This window comes from Sus scrofa, chromosome 12 (assembly GCF_054392235.1).
Source record: "Sus scrofa isolate SSC_HxYL_T2T_F1_AM1 chromosome 12, Sscrofa_HxYL_maternal_Yorkshire_Landrace_v2.0, whole genome shotgun sequence".
Classification (NCBI taxonomy): Eukaryota; Metazoa; Chordata; class Mammalia; order Artiodactyla; family Suidae; genus Sus; species Sus scrofa.
This window is the reverse complement of record NC_139394.1, coordinates 27,204,773-27,225,383: the sequence shown is the minus strand read 5'-3', so window position 1 is coordinate 27,225,383 and position 20,611 is coordinate 27,204,773. Positions and strand designations below refer to the sequence as shown.

The window sequence follows — 20,611 nt, the reverse complement described above, 5'->3', positions numbered from 1 at the left end:
CTCCGATGAAATGAAAATCTGGAAAGAAAGCACGGGCTTTGGAGTCAAACTTCTTGAGTTCAAAGCCTTGCTCCATCACTAAACTGCATGGTGCTGGGCAAGTTACTTACCTCTCTGTGCCTCAGATAACAATGGTGGTTCTAACAGGGTTGTTGTGAGAATTAAATGAGACAATTGATGTACAGCACTTAGCATAGAGCCTGGCAATGGGTAAACATTGATATTAATAATAATTAAAGGTTCTCAGAAAACTTAATTCAACTGATTCAATAGATCCCAAAGCTCTTTATTCTTTGACCCAAAATCTCAGGAAATGACATCATTATCTGCCCAGCCAGAAACTCAGGTGTTGTCTTTGTTTCCTGACCATGACTTAGCCTCCCGTTCTATCAGGTGCTCTTCTTGAACTTAACCTTGTTGTTATATACCACCACAGAATGTTTGCAACATCCAAACTTTATACATAGTCATTCAATCCACAGAACAATCCTGCACTGTAGGTGCTATTATTATCATCCGTATTTTGCATATGCAGAATTTGAGGAAAAGAAATGTTAAGTAACTCATCTGAGACTACACAAGAGGCAAGACTGGGATGTAAACTGAGGCAGTAGGGTTTCATTTTATTTTTTTATTTTTTATTTTTTATTTTTTTTGTCTTTTTGCCTTTTCTAGGGCCGCTCCCATGGCATATGGAGGTTCCCAGGCTAGGGGTCGAATCAGAGCTGTAGCGGCCAGGCCTTCGCCAGAGCCACAGCAACACGGGATCTGAGCCTCGTCTGTGACCTACACCACAGCTCACGGTAACACCGGATCCTTAACCCACTGAGCAAGACCAGGGATCGAACCTGCAACCTCAGTTCCTAGTCGGATTTGTTAACCACTGAGCCAGGGACGGGAACTCCAACTACCCGTCTTTTTGAACTGCTTTTTCACAAAGAGGCCACTATCTACTCCCATGTCACTCAAATTGTGCTAAAAGGCCCAGTTCCAGCACTATGCACGTCAGCTTCCAATGGAATATGATGCTGGATCTGAGAATTAAAATTTAAATTGGGAGCAAATAAAAAATGTCAGCTCAAGCAGAGTTCCAATTTACCATATGGTCGATTTCAGGGTGCAGGCAGTTTATATTCAGCACTACCTGGTGTGCACTATGTACTGTGTGAACGACTATCATAATAAACAAATAATAATGGTTTTTCTTAAACAGTAGCAAGAAAAATGCTTGCTGTGCAAACCCTGGGCTGCCCCCAAGGGAGGGAATTGAAAACTCCATGCCTAAATGTGTCACTTCCTATTTCCTCTCCTCTCTGTTTTCAGTCCTTCCTCCTTTCCACCCCAGGTTTATTTCCTTAATCCTCCAGACCCCATCTGCAAGCTTCCATCCTGTGCCACATTGGAAGATCTCTCCCAGGCACCTGGGCTCAGCAAAGCCTTCTTTTTTTTTTCTCCTGCTGGGTAGTAAAGCAGTGCCAGCCCAGGCTCTGAGCCTCATTAAATTGATTAGGCAAAGAGTCAGGTAAAATGCTGTCTATACTTGCACCGTGGCTCTGGCCAGCTCCGGATTATCAGGGAGGGGGATAACTCCAAAGCCTCTTTGGTGTTCTTCTTTTTCTTTTTTTCCTTACATGGCTTTTGCGAAGGGTAATTAATTGTGATTACACGCAGCAATAAATTACAATGTATAGGCCTTGCGCACAATCTGTTTTTTTCCTGAAAGCCACGTTAGAAGAAATCTGTCTAAAATGAGATGTAAAACAACAGCAATTGAAATAATCGAAATAGGAGTTCCCGTCGTGGCGCAGTGGTTAGCGAATCCGACTAGGAATCATGAGGTTGCGGGTTCAATTCCTGGCCTTGCTTAGTGGGCCGATGATCCGGCGTTGTCGTGAGCTGTGGTTTAGGTTGCAGACGCGGCTCGGATCCCGAGTTGCTGTGGCTCTGGTGCAGGCCGGTGGCTACAGCTCTGATTCGACCCCTAGCCTGGGAACCTCCATATGCCGTGGGAGTGGCCCTAGAAAAGACAAAAAAAAAAAAAAAGGAAAGAATCGAAATAAAAGGTCCCAAGCACTGTCAAAGGAAGAAAAAACCGTGTAGTCTATTTCCGCAATAATGGGTGTATAATAGAAGGATCGGTTTCACCTCATTTTCCCATCCTGCTGGGCAAGAGTTGGCTCAGATAAGGAAAAAGAGCCAAACACACCAGTTATTTCTGATGCCCGGTAAACAGCCTGCGCCAGAGGAGAAGGCTTTCTGGCTCTCAAATAAGAGTTCTTCGCTTTACTTGTGTCTGTTCTCCTCCCTCCGAGCTGCGTGGTGGGGAGTTCTAAAAATAGTCGGTGAATCACCGCAGATAATACCGTGCAGCCGTTACATAAAGCGCCGGCCCGCGCGGGAGCCGGGGCCGAGGGTAGGAACGGAAAATATCTGGGTCACGGTTGTCACTCTGAATAAGTTCCCCCGGAGCCGGCCTGCGGGAGGCGCGGCCGGGAGGAGGCTTGGGCCCGCGGGCCGGGAACAGCAGGGGAACGGCGGGCGGCCCGCGGGAGGGAGCCGAGGCCCGGGTCGGGCGCGGGAGGCGGCGCGAGCGGGGCGGGCGAACTCCGCGCGGTCTCCCCATGGCGGGGAGCGGGCCGCCGCGGCGGCGACGCTGACCGGCCGGGGCGGGGCGGGGGCCTGGGGCCGAGGGAAGATGAGCGCTCTGCTAGAGCAGAAGGAACAGCAGGAGAGGCTGCGGGAGGCCGCGGCCTTGGGGGACATTCGGGAGGTGCAGAAACTGGTGGAGAGCGGGGTGGATGTGAACTCCCAAAATGAGGTCAACGGCTGGTAAGTGGGGAGCGGGGGAGGCCTAGGGTCAGCGCTGACAGCCCGGGACGCGACCTCGGCCTAGCGCTGCCCCAGACGCCCGCTTAGGCGTGGCCGGGCGCTCCGGGCCTCCGAGGCTGTGCGCCCTGGAGGCCAGCCCTGGTCCCCCTGCTTCGGGTAGTCTTCGGCGCGTCGTGCCCAAGTCCCGGCCCACGTGGTCCTGCCCCGGCAGCGCCCACCCGAACCCTGGCGCCCCGCCGTTCCCCCCCCCCCCACCCCCTGCCCCAAAACGTGGCTGGAACGGCGCTGGCTGCGAATTCTCACCCTAAGATGGAGCTCACCCCAGTTTGAATCCTCAGTTTTCCTGAAGAACACATCTGTGCAGAGCAAAAAGCATAAAACAACTGAGCATATATGAATCTTATAAACTAACAATTTCTTTTCCCAAGACTAGGGAAAAAAAATCACTTGTATTCTTCGTGGGCTTCCCCTCTCACTACAGCAGTGATTTGCTGCTACCTCCAGCTGCCTGTTGCAGGAAGACTCATTCATTTATTCTATAGAGTGTTTTGTTTTGTTTTCTTAACAACAGTTTCAAATATGAGACTTTATCCAAGACTTTAGATGCCTGCCTGCCATGGAGTTCTTCCCAACTAATAAGAAGTCTCAGTTTAAGATGTGCTGGTGGTGAAATGTTTAGTATTAAGTTACAGAATGTGGTATTATTCTGCTCTCTTAACATCTAAATTTTAATTTTTTTACTTGGTCCAGGTAATGCTTAACCAGCCTATTTTGCTAGCTGAGAGTTAAAGTGAGTTTGCAAATGTTATTTACCTATCTGTCTGTCTATTTATTTCTGGCTGCCCCTGCAGCATTAGGAAGTTCCCAGGGCAGAGATGGAACTGCGCCACAGCAGTAACCAGAGCAGTGACAACATCAGGTCCTTAACCTGATGAACCACCAGGGAACTCCACAAATGTTTTATTTTTTAAAGGGGAATCATACATTTTAAGACCAAAAGGGACGTGGGAGATGGGTTCAACCCCAGAGAATAACTTGCCCTAGGTCACACAACAATTTTAATAAAATAGCCAGGACCAGAATCACCATTTCCTAACTTCCTCACAAAGCCTACCTAACCTCCCTCCCTACCCTAAAGAAAATAGCCTGGGTGTCTGTCCGGAAAGCCAGGAGACAGTAGAAACTGCCTTTTTGTTTTGTTTAAAAGTGTTTGCAAACTAGCTTGCTTTTCTGTGTGTGCCATTTCTAGCATTGCTCTGTGGTTCATGAGCTGTCTTCATTGTTTTGGCACTGGGAGGCAGTGTTGTGTAGAAGAACGAGCCTGCTTTCCTGCAGGATCTTCTCCATTCCTGCTTAACAATACAATCTTGCTCACATCACTTAATTTTCCAGTTACTTCAGAAGAGTATTGTCAACATTTAAGAAGATGAGGCAAGACATACCTAGCTAACATTTATTGGGCTTGCCCTGTAGCACAAAGATTCCACGTGCTTTATTTCATTCACATCTACTCAAGGATATAGCTATTGTTATTCTCTCCAATTTGCAAATGAGGAAACTGAGTCTCAGAAAGATTAAGTCATTTCCCCAAGGTCACAGAATTCATAGTAACTAATGGAGCTGGGAAACAAATCCAGAATCTGACTCCAACCACCCTCCTTTATTTGACTGCACCTGCCACGGTAGGTGGAATTTCCTGAGCCAGGAATTGAACATACACCACAGCTGTAACCAGAGCCACAGCAGTGACAACGCCAGATACTTAACCTGCTGAGCCACCAGGGAACAACAAACCCTGCTTTCGTTTTTTTTTAGGGCTGAAACCTTCGGCCTATGGAGGTTCCCAGGCTAGGGGTCAAATCAGAGCTGTAGCGGCCAGCCTACGCCACAGCCACAGTAATGCCAGATCCGAGCAGTGTCTGTGACCTACACCACAGCTCCCGGCAACGCCGGATCCTTAGCCCACTGAGCGAGGCCAGGGATCGAATCCGCAACCTCATGGTTCCTAGTCGGATTCATTTCCACTGCGCCACAGCAGGAACTCCCTGGCTTTCATAGATTTAATTGAGGAAGATGTCTAATAGGACTTCAAATTCAACATGTCCAAGGTTCAGTTCCTGGTCTCCCTCATACCCCTAACTGCCCCCAGCCTGCTCCTGAGTTCTCCTCTCAGCATCTGAGTGCACAGGCCAGAACTTTTAGTGCCTCCTGTCTTTCCCTCACATCCCACATTCAATCAAGCTGCTAATACCGCCAGCTCCACCTTCAGGATATAGTTGGAGTCTGACTGCTTCTCACTAACTCCACCACTACACCTCTGGTGCAAAGCCACCATGGTTCTGTCACTTGGATTAAGGCAGTAGCCTCCTAACTAGACTCCTTGCTTCTACCCTTCTATCCTATATCTTTTCTTAACACAGCAGCCAGGAGGATCCTGACTGAAAACATAACTCAGGGAGTTCCTCAGTAGTTAACAAATCCGACTAGAAACCATAAGGTTGCGGGTTCGATCCCTGGCCTTGTTCAGTGGGTTAAGGATCCGGTGTTGCCGTGAGCTGTGGTGTAGGTTGCAGACACGGCTTGGATCCTGTGTTGCTGTGGCTCTGGGATAGGCTGGCGTCTACAGCTCTGATTAGACCCCTAGCCTGGGAACCTCCATATGCTTTGGGAGCGGCCCAAGAAATGGCAAAAAAAACCAAAAAAAAAAAAACAGATCCTTTTACTCTGCTCAAAACTCTTTAATGGCTCCCATCTCACTCTGACTAAAAGCCCACAGGGTGCTACAGTTTCTACTCCTTGCCCCCCATCCTCCTTTACCTCTATGCCTCATCTCTGGATTTACCCTCTTGCTCCCTTCATTCTGCTTCTCTGGTCTCCTTGCTTTTCCTGAAAACACCAGGCATCAGGTTGGTTCAAGGCCTTTATATTTTCTCTTCCCTTCATTTAAAATGCTTTTGCTCCCTCACCTCCTTCAGGTCTTAGCTTAAATGTCCCCGTTGGTGAGTCTTTCCTTGGCTCTCAATGCATACCATGCCCTCCCCTAACTGGCATTCCCGGATCCCTTTCCTTGTTTTGTTGTCCTAACAACACTTAATTGCCAGGTATCATACTGTTTGTTTTTCTTATTTGCTGGTTACCTGGGTTTCCTCATCAGTAAAATGGGGTTGTTTAACTCATGGGTTGTTTAGAGAATTAAATAAATTAGTATATCTAAAGCTTTTAGAACAATGTCGAGTGTATAAAGCATTATATCTGTGTTAACTTATTTTTTTTATTAAGCAGTGTGCTGGGTAATGGAATATAAAGGTTACCTTCAAAAACCTTAGTCCGTAGCATAGAAAAGCAGAATGGTTACTGCTTTCAATTCTTAGTTGCTCTGTAACCACCCTTTCTGCACAAATGAATGATGCCCATTGCCTCTGGTCTGAAATACTTCCTAGTACTGATAGGATATTCTGACTGCAAATTTAAAACTTAAAGAGTTGATGTTCAAAGATACAGCTCCCACATCAGTTGTAATTCAAGTGTCATGCGTACCCTTGGCTTTAAGCAACAAGTGTAATAGCTCATGAAGAAGCCGAAATACTGCCTGGCTATAATGCCTGTGAGTTATGGCTGACCAGAGCCACAAGTCTGGACTGTAAATGATGATCACTCAGGGTTGGCTGTGGGGGATGTGCTGTGTTGACTTAACCCTACTTTACATGGCAATGCTTTAGCTAGTTGGTTTGTCCCAAAGAGTCTCAGATCCACTGGCAGTATATTACTTCCTTCACTCTCAAGCTTGTCATGAACAAGTGATTTACTACTAGCAAGTAAGCACTTGATTTCCAAAAGGGAACATATTTTTCTCATCATGCTCCATTCATTTTTGAGTGCCCGCTCGTCATTATAATTATTCATTTTTCAAGCTTATAGAGCCATCCACACACAAACACACTCTCAGCTGCAGTTTGCCCAGAATCAAGGATGTGTGGGATCCTTCCACTCCAAGCAATGTCCACCGTGTCCTTGGTTCACTCACTCAACAAGGATGATTTAAGTACTTGTATGTCCAAGCGGATACCTTCTTATCTTCATGGAGCCTATAGTTTGGAAGTTCATCTCAAGACTGTTGCCTTATTTTCCCCAAATTGGCATTCTTTTCATCGTAGAGTACTCTTTACAGGCACCTGGATAATCTAATTCTAATAAATAACAGTGTGGAAGTTCACTCTGGAACATAAGTGGAGTTGCTTCCAGACAGCCAGGCAAGCTGGCTTTCTGTAAGTCATAAATATTAAAGTACCCTGGACAAATCAGCTTTTCCCTGGAACCAGATGAACTTTCTAGATAGTTATATTTCTCAGGCTAGCTACCTAACCCTCACTATTGAACATACATTCTATCCTTACCTATTTATTTTTGTCTATAAGCTCTGAAGATATTTATCACAGTTCAGTTAGAGAGTTGGTAAATGTGGAAAATCCAAACCAGAGGGAAAAAGGTATTTTCCTTCCATAATGTCATTCCATTTTGGCAACTGGGGATGAATTTAGTAGTTCTGAATCCTTTTATTTCTATTAAGATGGAGTTTTGGCCAGCATGCTAATTATATTTCTATGCAGTATAAAAATAATGGCCCTGCAGACCGTGCAAAAATCTCTTCCTATATGTATAATATTAAGTAATTCTACTTAAATGAGTTGAATACTTTAGAAGAGTTCTCAGAAATTTTGCTGTTGCTATACATTTATTAAGTGCTTTAGAAATTAAAATATGTGTGCAATGCCTTGTGTTTATGCAAATGAGGATAGGTTTGTAGGCTTCCGGAGAGAACTAGAGAAGTGATTTTTTTTTTTTCCTTTTTCGGCCGAACCAGCGGCATATAGAGGTTCTCAGGCCAGGGATGGAACCTGCACCGCCTCAGAGACAACACTGGATCCTTAACCCACTGCACCATAGCAGGAACTCCTGGAAATCCTTTGTGTATGCGTGTGAAGGAAAGAAAAGTGAATAGGGAAAGAGTAACTGAGAGTCAGGAATCTGCTGTAGTAATTTTAGTGGCAGAGCAAGCTGCAGATGAGAGATGGTTATTTTATTTGTCTTTTTAGGGTCGCACCTGCAGCATATGGAAGTTTGCAGGCTAGGGGTCAAATCAGAGCTGCAGCTGCCTGCCTGCAGCACAGCCATAGCAACTCAGGATCCAAGCCTCATCTGTGACCTACACCACAGCTCACAGCAACGCTGGATCCTTAATCCACTGAGCAGGGTCAGGGATCAAATCTGCATCCTCATGGATACCAGCCGGGTTCATTTCCACTGAGCCACAACAGGAACAGTTGGTGAAAATACATTCTAAAGAGAACTGGTCGGAGTTCCTGTCATGGCTCAGTGGAAACAAATCCCACTAGGCACCACGAGGCTGCAGGTTCAATTCCTGACCTTGCTCAGTGAGTTAAGGATCCAGCATTGCCGTGAGCTGTGGTGTAGGTCATAGATGTGGCTTGGATCTGGCGTTGTTGTGGCTGTGGTGAAGGTTGTCAGCTGTAGCTCCGATTAGACCCCCTAGCCTGGGAACCTCCATATGCCGCAAGTACAGCCCTAAAAAGGAAATAAATAAATAAATAAAGAGAACTGGGATAATCTAATGAGCGACATTGACAGAGTTAACACCCAGCAATGTCATTAGAGTTATCCAGCCAACCAGCCAGGCAGCCAGCCTTCTGGAAGCCATTGAAATTAAAGCTCCTAGGATAAATTATCTTTTCCCAAGGGCCAGAAATGAAATTTAAAAGTAGCTTTCAAGCATATTAAATATTTTGATCATCTGCTTTTGAAAAGAGAAGTTAAGATTACTGGTCTGATTTTCTGGTTCTAGCTGGATTCTTAACAGGCTTGTATATATTTGTTTATCCGCGTGTAGAATTTGAAATCCCAAATAACCTGTGCTCTTTTAAAAATCACTTTTTTTTTCCTTTGGGACAGGACCTGTTTACACTGGGCATGTAAACGCAATCATGGTCAAGTGGTCTCTTACTTGTTAAGATCAGGAGCTGACAAAGAGATTCTTACCACAAAGGGAGAAATGCCAGTCCAATTAACATCGAGGAGGGAAATCAGGAAGATTATGGGAGGTGAGTCTGTGTTTTGAGGCAACTTTGATTCTGTCAAACTAATTTAAGACATGGCATTATTGGCTACACTCCTTTTTTTTTTTTTTTTTTTGTACTTTTAGGGCTGCACCCGTGGCATATGGAGTTTCTGAGGCTTGGGTCGAACTGGAGCTGGAGCTGCTGGCCTACACCACAACCACAGCCACAGCAACACCAGATCCACCTCATCTGTGACCTACACCACAGCTCATGGCAATGCCTGATCCTTAACCCACTGAGCAAGGCCAGGGACTGAACCTGTGTCCTCATGGATTCTAGTCAGGTTCATTTCCACTAGCCACAATGGGAACTCCAACCGGTCAATTTCTAAAAGCAAGATAGTACTTACTGTGCCAAGATAATAGTTCCTTGTTGTTTCTGGGAAGGTAGGCATTCTAAAGTTTTTCGTGGTTTTGTTTTTTGTTTTTTTGTTTTTTTCCTTGGCATGTGGAAGTTCTAGAGCTGGGGATGGAACATGAGCCATGGCAGTGATCTGAGCCACTGTAGTGAAATGCCAGGTCCTTAACCTGCTGCATGACAAAGGAACTCCCAAGTTTTGTTTTTTTAATCTGTACACTTTAAGGTGATAAAAATGATAATGATGAACCTGCAGTAAGCACTGACCAAAATATTTATCATACACAAAAGGACACTAGCTTTCACAAGTTACCCTTTACTTGATAATTTTTATTTATTTACTTGTTTATTTATTTATTTATCTTTTTAGGGCTACAGCCTCGGCGTATGGAAGTTCCCAGGCTAGGGGTCAAATCAGAGCTACAGCTGCCGGCCTACACCACAGCCATAGCAATGCAGGGTCCGAGCCGAGTCTGCAAGCTATACCACAGCTCACGGCAATGCTGGATCCTTAACCCACTGAGCAAGGCCGGAGATTGAACTCGTGGCCTCATGGGCACTAGTCGGGCTCGTTATCCCTCAGTCACGAAGGGAACTCCTACTTGTTAATTTTTAAAAAGCTATATAAATGTTCTCTTTTCTTCTTTTTAAGTGGAAGATGATGATGATGATAGCGACAACCTCCCCCAGCTGAAGAAGGAGTCAGAACTGCCCTTTGTTCCCAACTATTTGGCCAACCCAGCCTTCCCTTTTATCTACACCCCTGCGGCAGAGGATTCAGCTCAGCTGCAGAATGGGGGCCCCTCCACACCTCCTGCATCGCCCCCTGTGGATGGCTCACCTCCATTGCTGCCCACTGGGGAACCTCCCCTGCTTGGGGCCTTTCCACGGGACCACACCTCACTGGCACTGGTTCAGAATGGGGATGTGTCTGCCCCCTCTGCCATACTCAGAACACCAGAAAGCACAAAGCCGGGTCCTGTCTGTCAGCCACCAGTGAGTCAGAGTCGTTCCTTGTTCTCTTCTGTCCCGTCCAAGCCACCGGTGTCTCTGGAGCCTCAAAATGGGGCGTATGCAGGACCAGCGCCAGCATTCCAGCCATTTTTCTTCACCGGAGCATTTCCATTTAATATGCAAGGTAACCTTTCCTCAGCAGCCTCTGCAACAGGGCAGATGGTGTCCAGAGGTCTAGGGCTTGACTTCCTGGGTTTCTCAGGAGTAGGGGTGGGATTTATTTATTTTAAGTATAATTACAAACTTACAGAAAAGTTGCAAGACTAGTATAAGGAACTCTCAATTCAGATTCGTAAGTTACCATTCGCCCTTTTGCCCTGGAGTACTTAAGTATGTATTTCCTAAGAACAAGAATAGTCTCTCACATAATCACAGTACAATGATTACATTTAGGAACGATAACCTTGATATAACACTATTTTCTAATCCTGTAGTCCATATTTCGTCATCTGTCTCAGCAGTGCCCTTCGTAGCTATCTTCACTCCCTCCACTCCTACCAGCTGCCCAGGATCACCCACTGCATTTGCTTATCATGCTGTTAGGGTCTCTTTTGATCTGGAGCATTTTTTCAGCCTTTAGCTCTTATTTTGGACCTCAGATCCATTTATTTATTTATTAAATGGCCACATCCACGGCACATGGAAGCTCCTGGACCAGGGATTGAATCAGAGCCACGGCTTCATCATTGGACTGGGGATCAAACTCACACCTCTGCATTGACGCAAGCCACTGCATTCAGATTCTTAACCTACTGCTCCTTGGCAGGAACTCCTGGACCTCAGATTTCTAAAGAGTCCAGGCCAGGGATTCCCATTATGGCTCAACAGTCATGAACCATGAGGATGCAGGTTTTCCCTGGCCTTGCTCAGTGGGTTAAGGGATCCAGCATTGCCATGAGCTGCAGTGTAGGTAGCAGGCCTACAGTTGGATCTGGCATTGCTGTGGCTGTGGTGTAGGCTGGCCACAGCTCCAATTCAACCCCTGGCCTGGGAACTTCCGTAAGCCAAAGGTGTGGCCCTAAAAAGGAAAGAGAAAAAAAAAAAAAGTCTAGTCCAGTTATTTTGTAGAAAACGATTTCCTGTCGTTTTTCTCTGTTTATTATTATTATTTTGTTTTTGTTTTTGTTTAATTTTTTTTATTACTCAAATGAATTTATCACGTCTATAGTTGTATAATGATCATAACAATCTGATTTCACAGGATTTCCATCCCACAGCCCAAGCACATCCCCCCACCCGCCAAACTCTCTGTTTATTATTTGTTATTCTACTATAAAGAAGGGCTTTCCTTTCTCCATTGTATAAATATGAACTTATAGATCCTTATTTTATTCATTGGGTTATAATCCATTAATATCATTATTTTGATGTTCAAATTAGGCCAGATTTATCCAGATGGAGCCCCTTGAACCTAGTTCTGTGTCTCGGACATGTCCATCATTCTCGGAGTACTTCTTTCCTTTGTGGTGCAGCAAGATGTTTCAGGCTCCTTTCTCTGCCCCAGCCTTGGAATCCACCATTTCTCCCAGGAGCCCTGGTTCTTTTGGGTAGAGAATGGTATTCAGAAACCAGAATGTAAATACTAGGTGTGCTCATTGCTGCTCATGTATCATTTCTCCTAGGCTCCCTCAGAGGACAGAGTTAGGAAAGAAAGAAAAAAGCAAGGAAACAAAGAGCAATTGAATGATAAAAGGAAAGATTCACTAGGAAGATATAAACTAAATGTGCCTAGAAACATAACTTCAATGCATTCTGAGTTCTCATTTGTCACAACAAACTTAGAAGCTGGCTATTATTAGTGTACATTTATACATATACATTTTAGAAATGGAGAAACTTAGACACAGAGAGAGAATCACACATTTAGTACATGATAGAGCTGGGATATACTCATTCGTACTGCAGTCAATTCAGGCTTCAAAGATTACAAAAAATAGAGTTGAAAGCAGCTCCCTCAATTTATGACAAAAGCAACAAACTCTCCATTGGTATTATAGATGAAAAGTAGAAAATGAACGTATGCTTCCTGGATATCATGTTGCAGGCTGACTTGAGAGGATTAGTGAAGTTTTTTAAAAAAAAGATGTGGGCAGCACCAGTGCCCTAATTGTGGTTTCTAAATACCATCTCCGGTTCCTGTTGTGGCTCAGTGGTTACCAAATCTGACTAGCATCCATGAGGACACAGGTTCGATCCCTGACCTCGTTCAGTGGGTTAAGGATCCAGCATTGCCATGAGCTGTGGTGTAGGTCACAGACACAGCTCGGATCTTGTGTTGCTGTTGCTCTGGTGTAGGCCCGGGGCTACACCTCCGATTCGACCCCTAGCCTGGGAACCTCCATATGCTGTGGCTGTGGCCCTAAAAAGGCAAAAATATATACATGCATACATACATCCATGCATGCATGCCATCTCCATGTCTAGGGATCACTGAAGGAATGCCATGGCTGATTTAAGGTCTTGGGCCTGATAGGTACAAGATTTATTGGGTACAGTTTGTTGAGGGACAAAAAAGAAAGCCTCGAAGACCAATGGAGACTGCTACTGGGGTTTCTTTTGGGGGTGATGAAAGTGTCCTACAGTTGGATTGTCATAATGTCCTAAACCACTGGTATATGTTAGAGGGTGGGTTTTATGATATATGAATTATACTCAAATGAAACTATTATTGAAGTTTGATTTTTGAAAGTATACTTATTTTTTTAAAAGATTAATGGGAACCACTATCACTACCGCTGCGAAGGCCGTGGCAATGATGACTGACTGTGGTCATAGGAAACATTTCTTTTTTAGTATTTTTTTTTCTTTTTGTCTTCTTGCCATTTCTTGAGCTGCCCCTGGGGCATATGGAGGTTCCCAGGCTAGGGGTCTAATCGGAGCTATAGCTTCCGGCCTACGCCAGAGCCACAGCAACGTGGGATCCGAGCCACGTCTGTGACCTACACCACAGCTCACGGCAACACCAGACAGTAAACCCACTGAGCAAGTCCAGGGATCGAACCTGCAACCTCATGGTTCCTAGTCAGATTTGTTAACCACTGCACCACGATGGGAACTCCAGGAAACATTTCTTAATTGATAGGCATGGTGAGAGAATTGGCTAGTGAAGAGCAATTCTGGATTCTAGGAGGAAGACTGCAGCTAGTACCAAAGTATGCTGAGCACACTCTCACCACATGGATTTTCAGTGGGTAAAACCTGCTGACAGATAATAAAAATCTCAGAGATTAGGACAAAATTTACTATGATAAAGAATATAGCATAGCTGGAGAACATGAAAAAAGGCCGAATGCAGGAGTTACCGTCGTGGCGCAGCGGTTAACGAATCCGACTAGGAACCATGAGGTTGTGGGTTCGATCTCTGCCCCTGCTCAATGGGTTAAGGATCCGGCGTTGCCGTGAGCTGCGGTGTAGGTTGCAGATGCGGCTCGGATCCCGAGTTGCTGTGGCTGTGGTGTAGGCCGGCAGCTACAGCTCCAATTAGACCCCTAGCCTGGGAATCTCCATATGCCACGGGAGTGGCCCAAAGAAATAGCAAAAAGACAAAAAAAAAAAAAAAAAAAAAAAAAAAAAAAAAAGGGAGTTCCCGTCGTGGCGCAGTGGTTAACGAATCCGACTAGGAAACATGAGGTTGCGGGTTCGGTCCCTGCTCTTGCTCAGTGGGTTAATGATCCGGCGTTGTGAGCTTCGGTGTAGGTTGCAGACGTGGCTCGGATCCCGCGTTGCTGTGGCTCTGGCGTAGGCCGGTGGCTACAGTTCCGATTCAACCCCTAGCCTGGGAACCTCCATATGCCGCGGGAGCGGCCCAAGAAATAGCAACAACAAAAGACAAAAGACAAAAAAAAAAAAAAAAAAAGGCCGAATGCAGATTTTTCAAGCAAAACAAGTATGGAAAACATAGTCAAGAATCCAGTGCTTTTGCAAAAGTTTTCTGGCATCATCCAAACAGGTATGAGCCATAAAAGAACTACATGCTCTGGGAGTTCCCGTCATGGCTCAGTGGTTAACGAATCTGACTAGGAACCATGAGATTGCAGGTTCGATCGCTGGCCCCAATCACTGGGTTAAGGATCCAGCATTGCCATGTGCTGTGGTGGAGGCCACAGAAGCGGCTCGGATCCCGAGTTGCTGTGGCTCTGGTGTAGGCCAGTGGCTACAGCTCCGACTGGACCCCTAACCTGGGAACCTCCATATGCCGCCAGTGCGGCCCTAGAAAAAGACAAAAAAAAAAAAAAAAAAAAAAAAAAAAGAACTACATGCTCTGAGAAAAACTTAGAATTTTTTTTTTCAAATATATGAAGAAAATATTGAAGATAGGGTAGAACTGAGATGAAAACCTCATCATGTTCTCTTTAGACCATCTGTGAACTTTAGCAAAACAATGGCAAGCTCTTAGAACTGGCCCAAGCTCAAGAAACATGCATGCAAACAGATTCCAGGCAGCTGATGGGCTTAACATCTTACTATTCTAAAGACTGTAATGGCTACGTGATCTTACTGTGTTTAGAATTTGCTTTGCTCCCAAGATAGTGTTTCTGCAGTAAAATCCTTTCCTTTCAAGTATTTAAAAAATAAAGGCAGAGTTCCCGTCGTGGCTCAGTGGTTAATGAATCCAACTAGGAACCATGAGGTTGAGGGTTCGATCCCTGGCCTTGCTCAGTGGGTTAAGGATCCAGCGCTGCCATGAGCTGTGGTGTAGGTTGCAGATGTGGCTCGGATCCTGCGTTGCTGTGGCTCAGGCGTAGGCTGGCGGCTACAGCTCTGATGACACCCCTAGCCTGGGAACCTCCATTTACCAAGGGTGTGGCCCTAGGAAAAAAAAAAAAAAAGGCAAGCAAACACACATATAATGTACTTTCCCCCTGTATTTCTGTATCTGTCTAATCTAGATTTTTTCAAGTTCATCATCCAATTCCAGTCAGACACCACAAGGTATAATCTAGTCTTATCTTGCCTTTTTCCATGTTAGTAACGCCCTCACTTTCTGTTTTTGAGGACCTGCTACTGTAGGTGCTGATAACAGTGGCTGAGGGTGTTGTGAGAAACATACAATAAGGAGCAAAACAGAGCTACCAAATGCACAGGGGCACTTGGCTTGGGCCACCTTGACAGCCAGGCTCAGAATGTAGGGGTAGACTGCTTAGATCCCAGACCCCCATATTATGGTGTTTACTCCCAAAGCCAAGATTCCTCCATTATTAAGGTATATTGCATTCAAATCATAGTAAGGCTTTAATTTTTTTACTTTTTAACTTTTTTAAACTCAGTGAATTTTGTTATATTTATAGTTGTACAACCATCATCACAACCCAGTTTTGCATTTCCATGCCAAACCCCCAGCCCACCCCTACCCCCTAAGACTTTGATTTTTATGAGTAGTTTATCTTTTTGCTCTTTTACTGTATTTATTGCAAGGATTTTCATATGTCATAAATAGCTTTAGATCCACAATTGTTAAATCTTCGTAGAGTTAATACTTGTAGAGTATCTGGTACCCTATTTTGCCCGTACCTTTTTTTCTCTTCTCTTTCCCTTCTTCTACTCATACTCAAACCCATTCTCAAGCCTTCCCCTGCTTAGCGCCAGCAGCAGAAGTAAATTATCCTTTGGTACAGCTGGAATGGTTGTCTGTCCATCCACCCCCTCCCCCGCTTTCACTCTGTGAACCACACTCAGATATAGGGAGGACAGTGGAGGCAACTGCATCAGCAGAGCCAGAACTGGGCCTGAGCAAACCTTCCTGATGGTTCTTCTTTTTCTTTTTAGGGCCACTCCCGTGGTATATGGACGTCCCCAGGCTAGGGGTCAAACTGTAGCTGTCGTTGCTGGCTTATCCCACAGCCACAGCCACACCAGGACCCGAACCACGTCTACAACCTACACCATAGCTCACAGCAACGACAGATCCTTAACCCACTGATCGAGGCCAGGGATTGAACCTGTGCCCTCACGGATACTAGTGAGGTTTGTTACCACTGAGCCACGACAGGAACCCTCTACTTGGTTTTCTTATTGGGTGCCACAGGCCTTCAGGACAGGGCGTGATTAAGGGTAACTATCTTCTGGAAAAAGATCTAAAATTACACCAGCCGACTGTGTCAGAATCACTCATTAGCATTTCTCCCCCTTTTTTTCTAGAGCTGGTGCTCAAGGTGAGGATTCAGAACCCATCTCTTCGAGAAAATGATTTCATTGAAATTGAACTGGACCGACAGGAGCTCACCTACCAGGAATTGCTCAGAGTGAGTTGCTGTGAGCTGGGTGTTAATCCCGACCAAGTTGAGAAGATCAGGAAGTTACCCAACACTCTGGTAAGAAAGGTAAGAAAAGTCTGTTAGGTGGCTGCTTTTTCCATTTGGAAAATACCAGCTTCTTCCTTGGTTATGTGAGTCACAGTTGAAGAAATAGGAAGAGAAGAGAAACGAAGCAAGGGGTGGCTTTCCAAATGTAATCACTGAGCTTTCTCTCCTCTCTTGCGCCGACAGAGACATTGGCGTTTCTGAAAGTTATAGGATTCCAGAGAGAACGTTCCAAATTGCCATTCTTTTTTTTGTTTGTTTTTGTTTTTTTCCTGCTTTTTAGAGCCGCACCCGCGGCCTATGGACCTATGGAGGTTCCTGGGCTAGGGGTCTAATTGGAACTATGGCTGCCAGCCTACACCACAGCCACAGCAACGCCAGACCGAACCTCATCTGTGACCTACACCACAGCCCACGGCAACGCCGGATCCTTAACCCACTGAGCAAGGCCAGGGATCAAACCTGCAACCTCATGGTTCCTAGTTGGATTCGTTTCCGCTGAGCCACAGCAGGAACTCCCCCAAATTACCATTCACATGTACCTATTTTTGGTTGTTTCTCTAGTGATCTGTAAGGATTACTTTAGTGTAAGAGCCAATGTGTCTTGTGTTTTATAATGTGAGAACCAGGCTGAATCAGAGGGCAAATCTACGTATGTACAAGTGTAGTCCTCCCAGCATCTCTGGGTTCCCTGAACATCGGGCTTCTGGCTGCTCGGGGCACCTGAGGAAAACATCCCTGCACTGTCTCTGCCTCCGAGGTGTGCTCGTCTTGCAGCAACTGCTCTTAAGGGTATCTCCCATTCCAACCCATTTCCCGCTCCTGGAGACTTGCCCGCACTATCCCTGGTATCGACACAGCCCAGCAGCCCTAGAGAGACAAGTGGCTCCTCTTAATCTGTTTACCCTGTTTTCATTTTAGGACAAAGATGTTGCTCGACTCCAAGATTTCCAAGAGCTGGAACTGGTTCTCATGATAAGTGAAAATAACTTTCTGTTCCGAAATGCTGCATCCACACTGACTGACAGGCCTTGCTATAACAGGAGAGCTTCCAAACTGACTTACTAATGCAGCAGGGACTTTTAATCACTGAGTATTGTGAGTGTGCATCACCTCTGGGCCAAGGACAAGCCATTGATCTACATGCCTTGGATGCCCAGGAGGGCCCCTGGTGCCACGGCATAGTATACACTAACATCGTTCTGCCAAGGTAGGAAGCCCCTGACCCCCAAGCAGCGGTGCCACTCTTCCAAGTCTCTTGGTGCACAATAAACCTATTGCTTGAAGCTGTGAACAGCTGAGAAGTGGCCTGGAGAGGCAGAAACCGTCGGTTCTCTATCCAGTATGTTTTATGTGCAGAATGTTGAGAGAGCTGTCTGAGCAGACGCGGAGAGAGAGCAGAGCCTCCTTCCAGCCGGTCCTGTTGACAGTGCACCTGAAGGGCCAGGACGCGCTTCTCGAAGTGCTGCATGTTCCCGACTCTCCTGAAACGTGAACTGTCTAGAGAGGAAACCTGGGGTCGGCGAGGTCCTGGGCTCGGGTATTGTGGTGTGACTTGTGGCTGTGAGGTTTCACATAACATATTTATAAATGTTACTCAGGTTAAAAGTATTTAAGAATAACAGTTACCTACTTGTAAATATGCTGTTAACCAAAAGAGCTTCCCCTCCCCCCCACCTTTCCTTTGTCCACACTCACGACTGCTTCTGTCTCTAGCCTGCCATTGCCGTCATCTCTGCATCACCTCCCTTTCGTGGTCACTAGAGGGCTCTCTGATGCTTTCTAAAAGAGCAACGTTTTTCTGGTTTTTTTGGGTTTTTTTTTTTTTCCCTAATCGAAGCGGTTCCTGTCTTCTCCGCGTCTGTGTTTAATTGCACCGAAAGAGACGAGCACAAACATTGCCAGTCCATGTTCTCCACTTTCATTTTCCACTAGAAAGGAAAAGCAATTTTCCAGATTGAATCTGTGGCTATTTTAAAGGTGACTGTGGGAAACTGCACTAAAGGAGGTAGCATCTTTATTTTTGTATCAAAGATAAAGCTTATTTTGAGATTATTAGGATTTTTACACAACTCTGAAATCTGTTGCTTTTGTAAACAGGTTGTTTGATCTTAGGGATCCCCCACGACCACCACCAACCCACTTGACAAAGTCAGTTGAGCGTCTACCAGGCTTTGTTCTGGAAACAAACACCTGATCCAACTCTTGAGCATGGCATGAGAATTTTTTAAAAGAACGCATTTAAGGATTCTTTTCCTTTCCTTCAGTGTCATTAATGTGGAGAAGAAGAGCCACTGTCTTGTTGAAATAAACAGCTTAACTTTAGAAATAAGACCAAGCACACTCAGACCAACAGGAGAGCAGGGGTTTGAAGCCAGCTGTTGAAGGGCGTCCCTGCTGTCTTAAGAAGCTTTCTCCCCATAGTGCCTATAGTTTCCAAAGAAACTTAACTTCCTAACTGTGTTAATTTTATTGGAACACTGCAATTGAGCGAGGGCATGCAGCAGTTGTCAGTGCAAGAGAATATTGTGCTAAGATAATGGCCTCCTGCTGCTGCCTAAATGGTGAGCTGAGGTTGAGGTGTTTTCAAGGCCAGCTTCACCGCGTGGAGTCACTCAGCTCGGTGACTTAATTGTATTACACCAATTACTGATGGTGAGTTACTCACCCTCGTGCAGAGTTGGCCTGGCAGTGTAAAGGTTACTTATTACTCCCTTTCTCTGAAGTGCTTTGAAGAAGAAACTTCCCTTGTGTTTCAACCAGTCAGGAGCTGGTTTGTCTAGACATGCTAATCTTTTTTCCCTTATCTTTGGAAAAAGAAAAAAAAAAAAGTTGCAATTTACTGATACAATTAAGGCTAGTTTTATCCTGGAATACATGAATTCAGTATTAATTTCTGTCTCAACCCCTGGGGTTAGTACACTTCCAGCCATCCAGATCAATTAGGGATTCTCAGAAGCTGTGGAGGCCCCTGGCTGGGAGGTGGCCTACAGAGGAGCAGCTCCAGGGCATTTCCCGGGCCTGGAACCTGGGCCGAGGGGGAGTCACAAGTGAGAGATGGGCCTGCCCTGCCCTCTCTCCTCCCTTTTAAGGTCCTCTGTGGTCAGCTGACTCTTGAGTAAGGCAGTGGAATTAGACTGCACAGTTGCTGGTAGGTGAGCTTAATGTCTTAATCTATGCATTCAGAGAAATATTTTTATATGGTTTGTGTAATTTATAACAAGGATTTTTTTTTTTTTTTAGCTTTGTTAACTGTGAATTCACCCCTCTTCCTCCACTGCATATTTAAAGCATGTGTTCACACTGTGTGTAAACATTAACTGAAGATTTTTCTCTTTGCGCATCGCTGACTGTTCAAGGATAATAAGTATTATTAAAATTAAATATTAACCGACCAAGCCCATATTCTTTCACACTGGCCTCCTAAACAGCACACTGTACTTCTAATCATACGGGGTTCAAATTGTTGGACAGTTCCAGGGACAAAACCCGCTGGAGGAGGACTCGAAGGGACCAGTCCCCACCTGAGCCTCCTGCATCCTGCTGCTGTGGTGGCGCTCACGCCTGTCAGTGGCACCTGGAGACAGATATTTTGTGCAGTGTCTTTCATCTCAGTTCCCAGCAGTCAGCTTTATTTTCCTGTAGTAGCTGAGCCAGCTAGATGGAGGTCATCCTCTATTAACCACCTTTCTTGATTATCCTATTTACTTCACACAACTGAGCCTCTCCTTTGGGCTGTCAGCACCTGTCAGGGCCTCCAGGAGCTCAGAGGCAAACTCCCAAGACAGGAGAGGAAATACAGCCTCCCAGCTTCAGATCTTCAGCTGAGAATGATGCCGAATGAATCTGCATTTCTGTTGGTTTAGGGCAGCTAGAGCCTCACAAAGCAGACGTCATGCCAAATTGGTCTAATAAATCAGGGATCATAGCCGAGACCTTTTCTTAGCACCAAGGAGAGGCGGAATAATTTGGGCATTT

The 20,611-nt window shown here is 45.5% G+C and overlaps 1 protein-coding gene across 2 annotated transcripts; it reads left to right on the top strand.

Moving 5' to 3' along the window:
* Positions 1–2,455: 2,455 nt before the first annotated feature.
* ANKRD40 (ankyrin repeat domain 40) lies at positions 2,456–20,027 on the top strand. Of its 2 annotated transcripts, XM_084984824.1 has the most exons (6): positions 2,669–2,829; positions 3,580–3,619; positions 8,797–8,945; positions 9,973–10,458; positions 16,473–16,654; positions 17,555–20,027. In XM_084984824.1, exons 3-6 carry the CDS (start codon positions 8,897–8,899, stop codon positions 17,699–17,701), a joined length of 864 nt encoding a protein of 287 aa, XP_084840950.1. In that variant the 5' UTR covers positions 2,669–2,829; positions 3,580–3,619; positions 8,797–8,896; the 3' UTR covers positions 17,702–20,027. The 2 variants fall into 2 exon arrangements, with proteins under 2 accessions (XP_003131619.1, XP_084840950.1); XM_003131571.6 differs by lacking the exon at positions 3,580–3,619 and having other exon boundaries at positions 2,456–2,829.
* The last annotated feature ends 584 nt before the right edge of the window (positions 20,028–20,611 follow it).

Excerpts from the sequence above, each read along its gene's own strand:
- ANKRD40 (XM_003131571.6), top strand. The coding sequence starts at position 2,696 with ATGAGCGCTCTGCTAGAGCAGAAGGAACAGCAGGAGAGGCTGCGGGAG. Across the intron at positions 10,459-16,472 it reads ATTTCCATTTAATATGCAAG|AGCTGGTGCTCAAGGTGAGG; the intron begins GTAACCTTTCCT and ends CTTTTTTTCTAG. Across the intron at positions 16,655-17,554 it reads CCAACACTCTGGTAAGAAAG|GACAAAGATGTTGCTCGACT; the intron begins GTAAGAAAAGTC and ends TTTTCATTTTAG.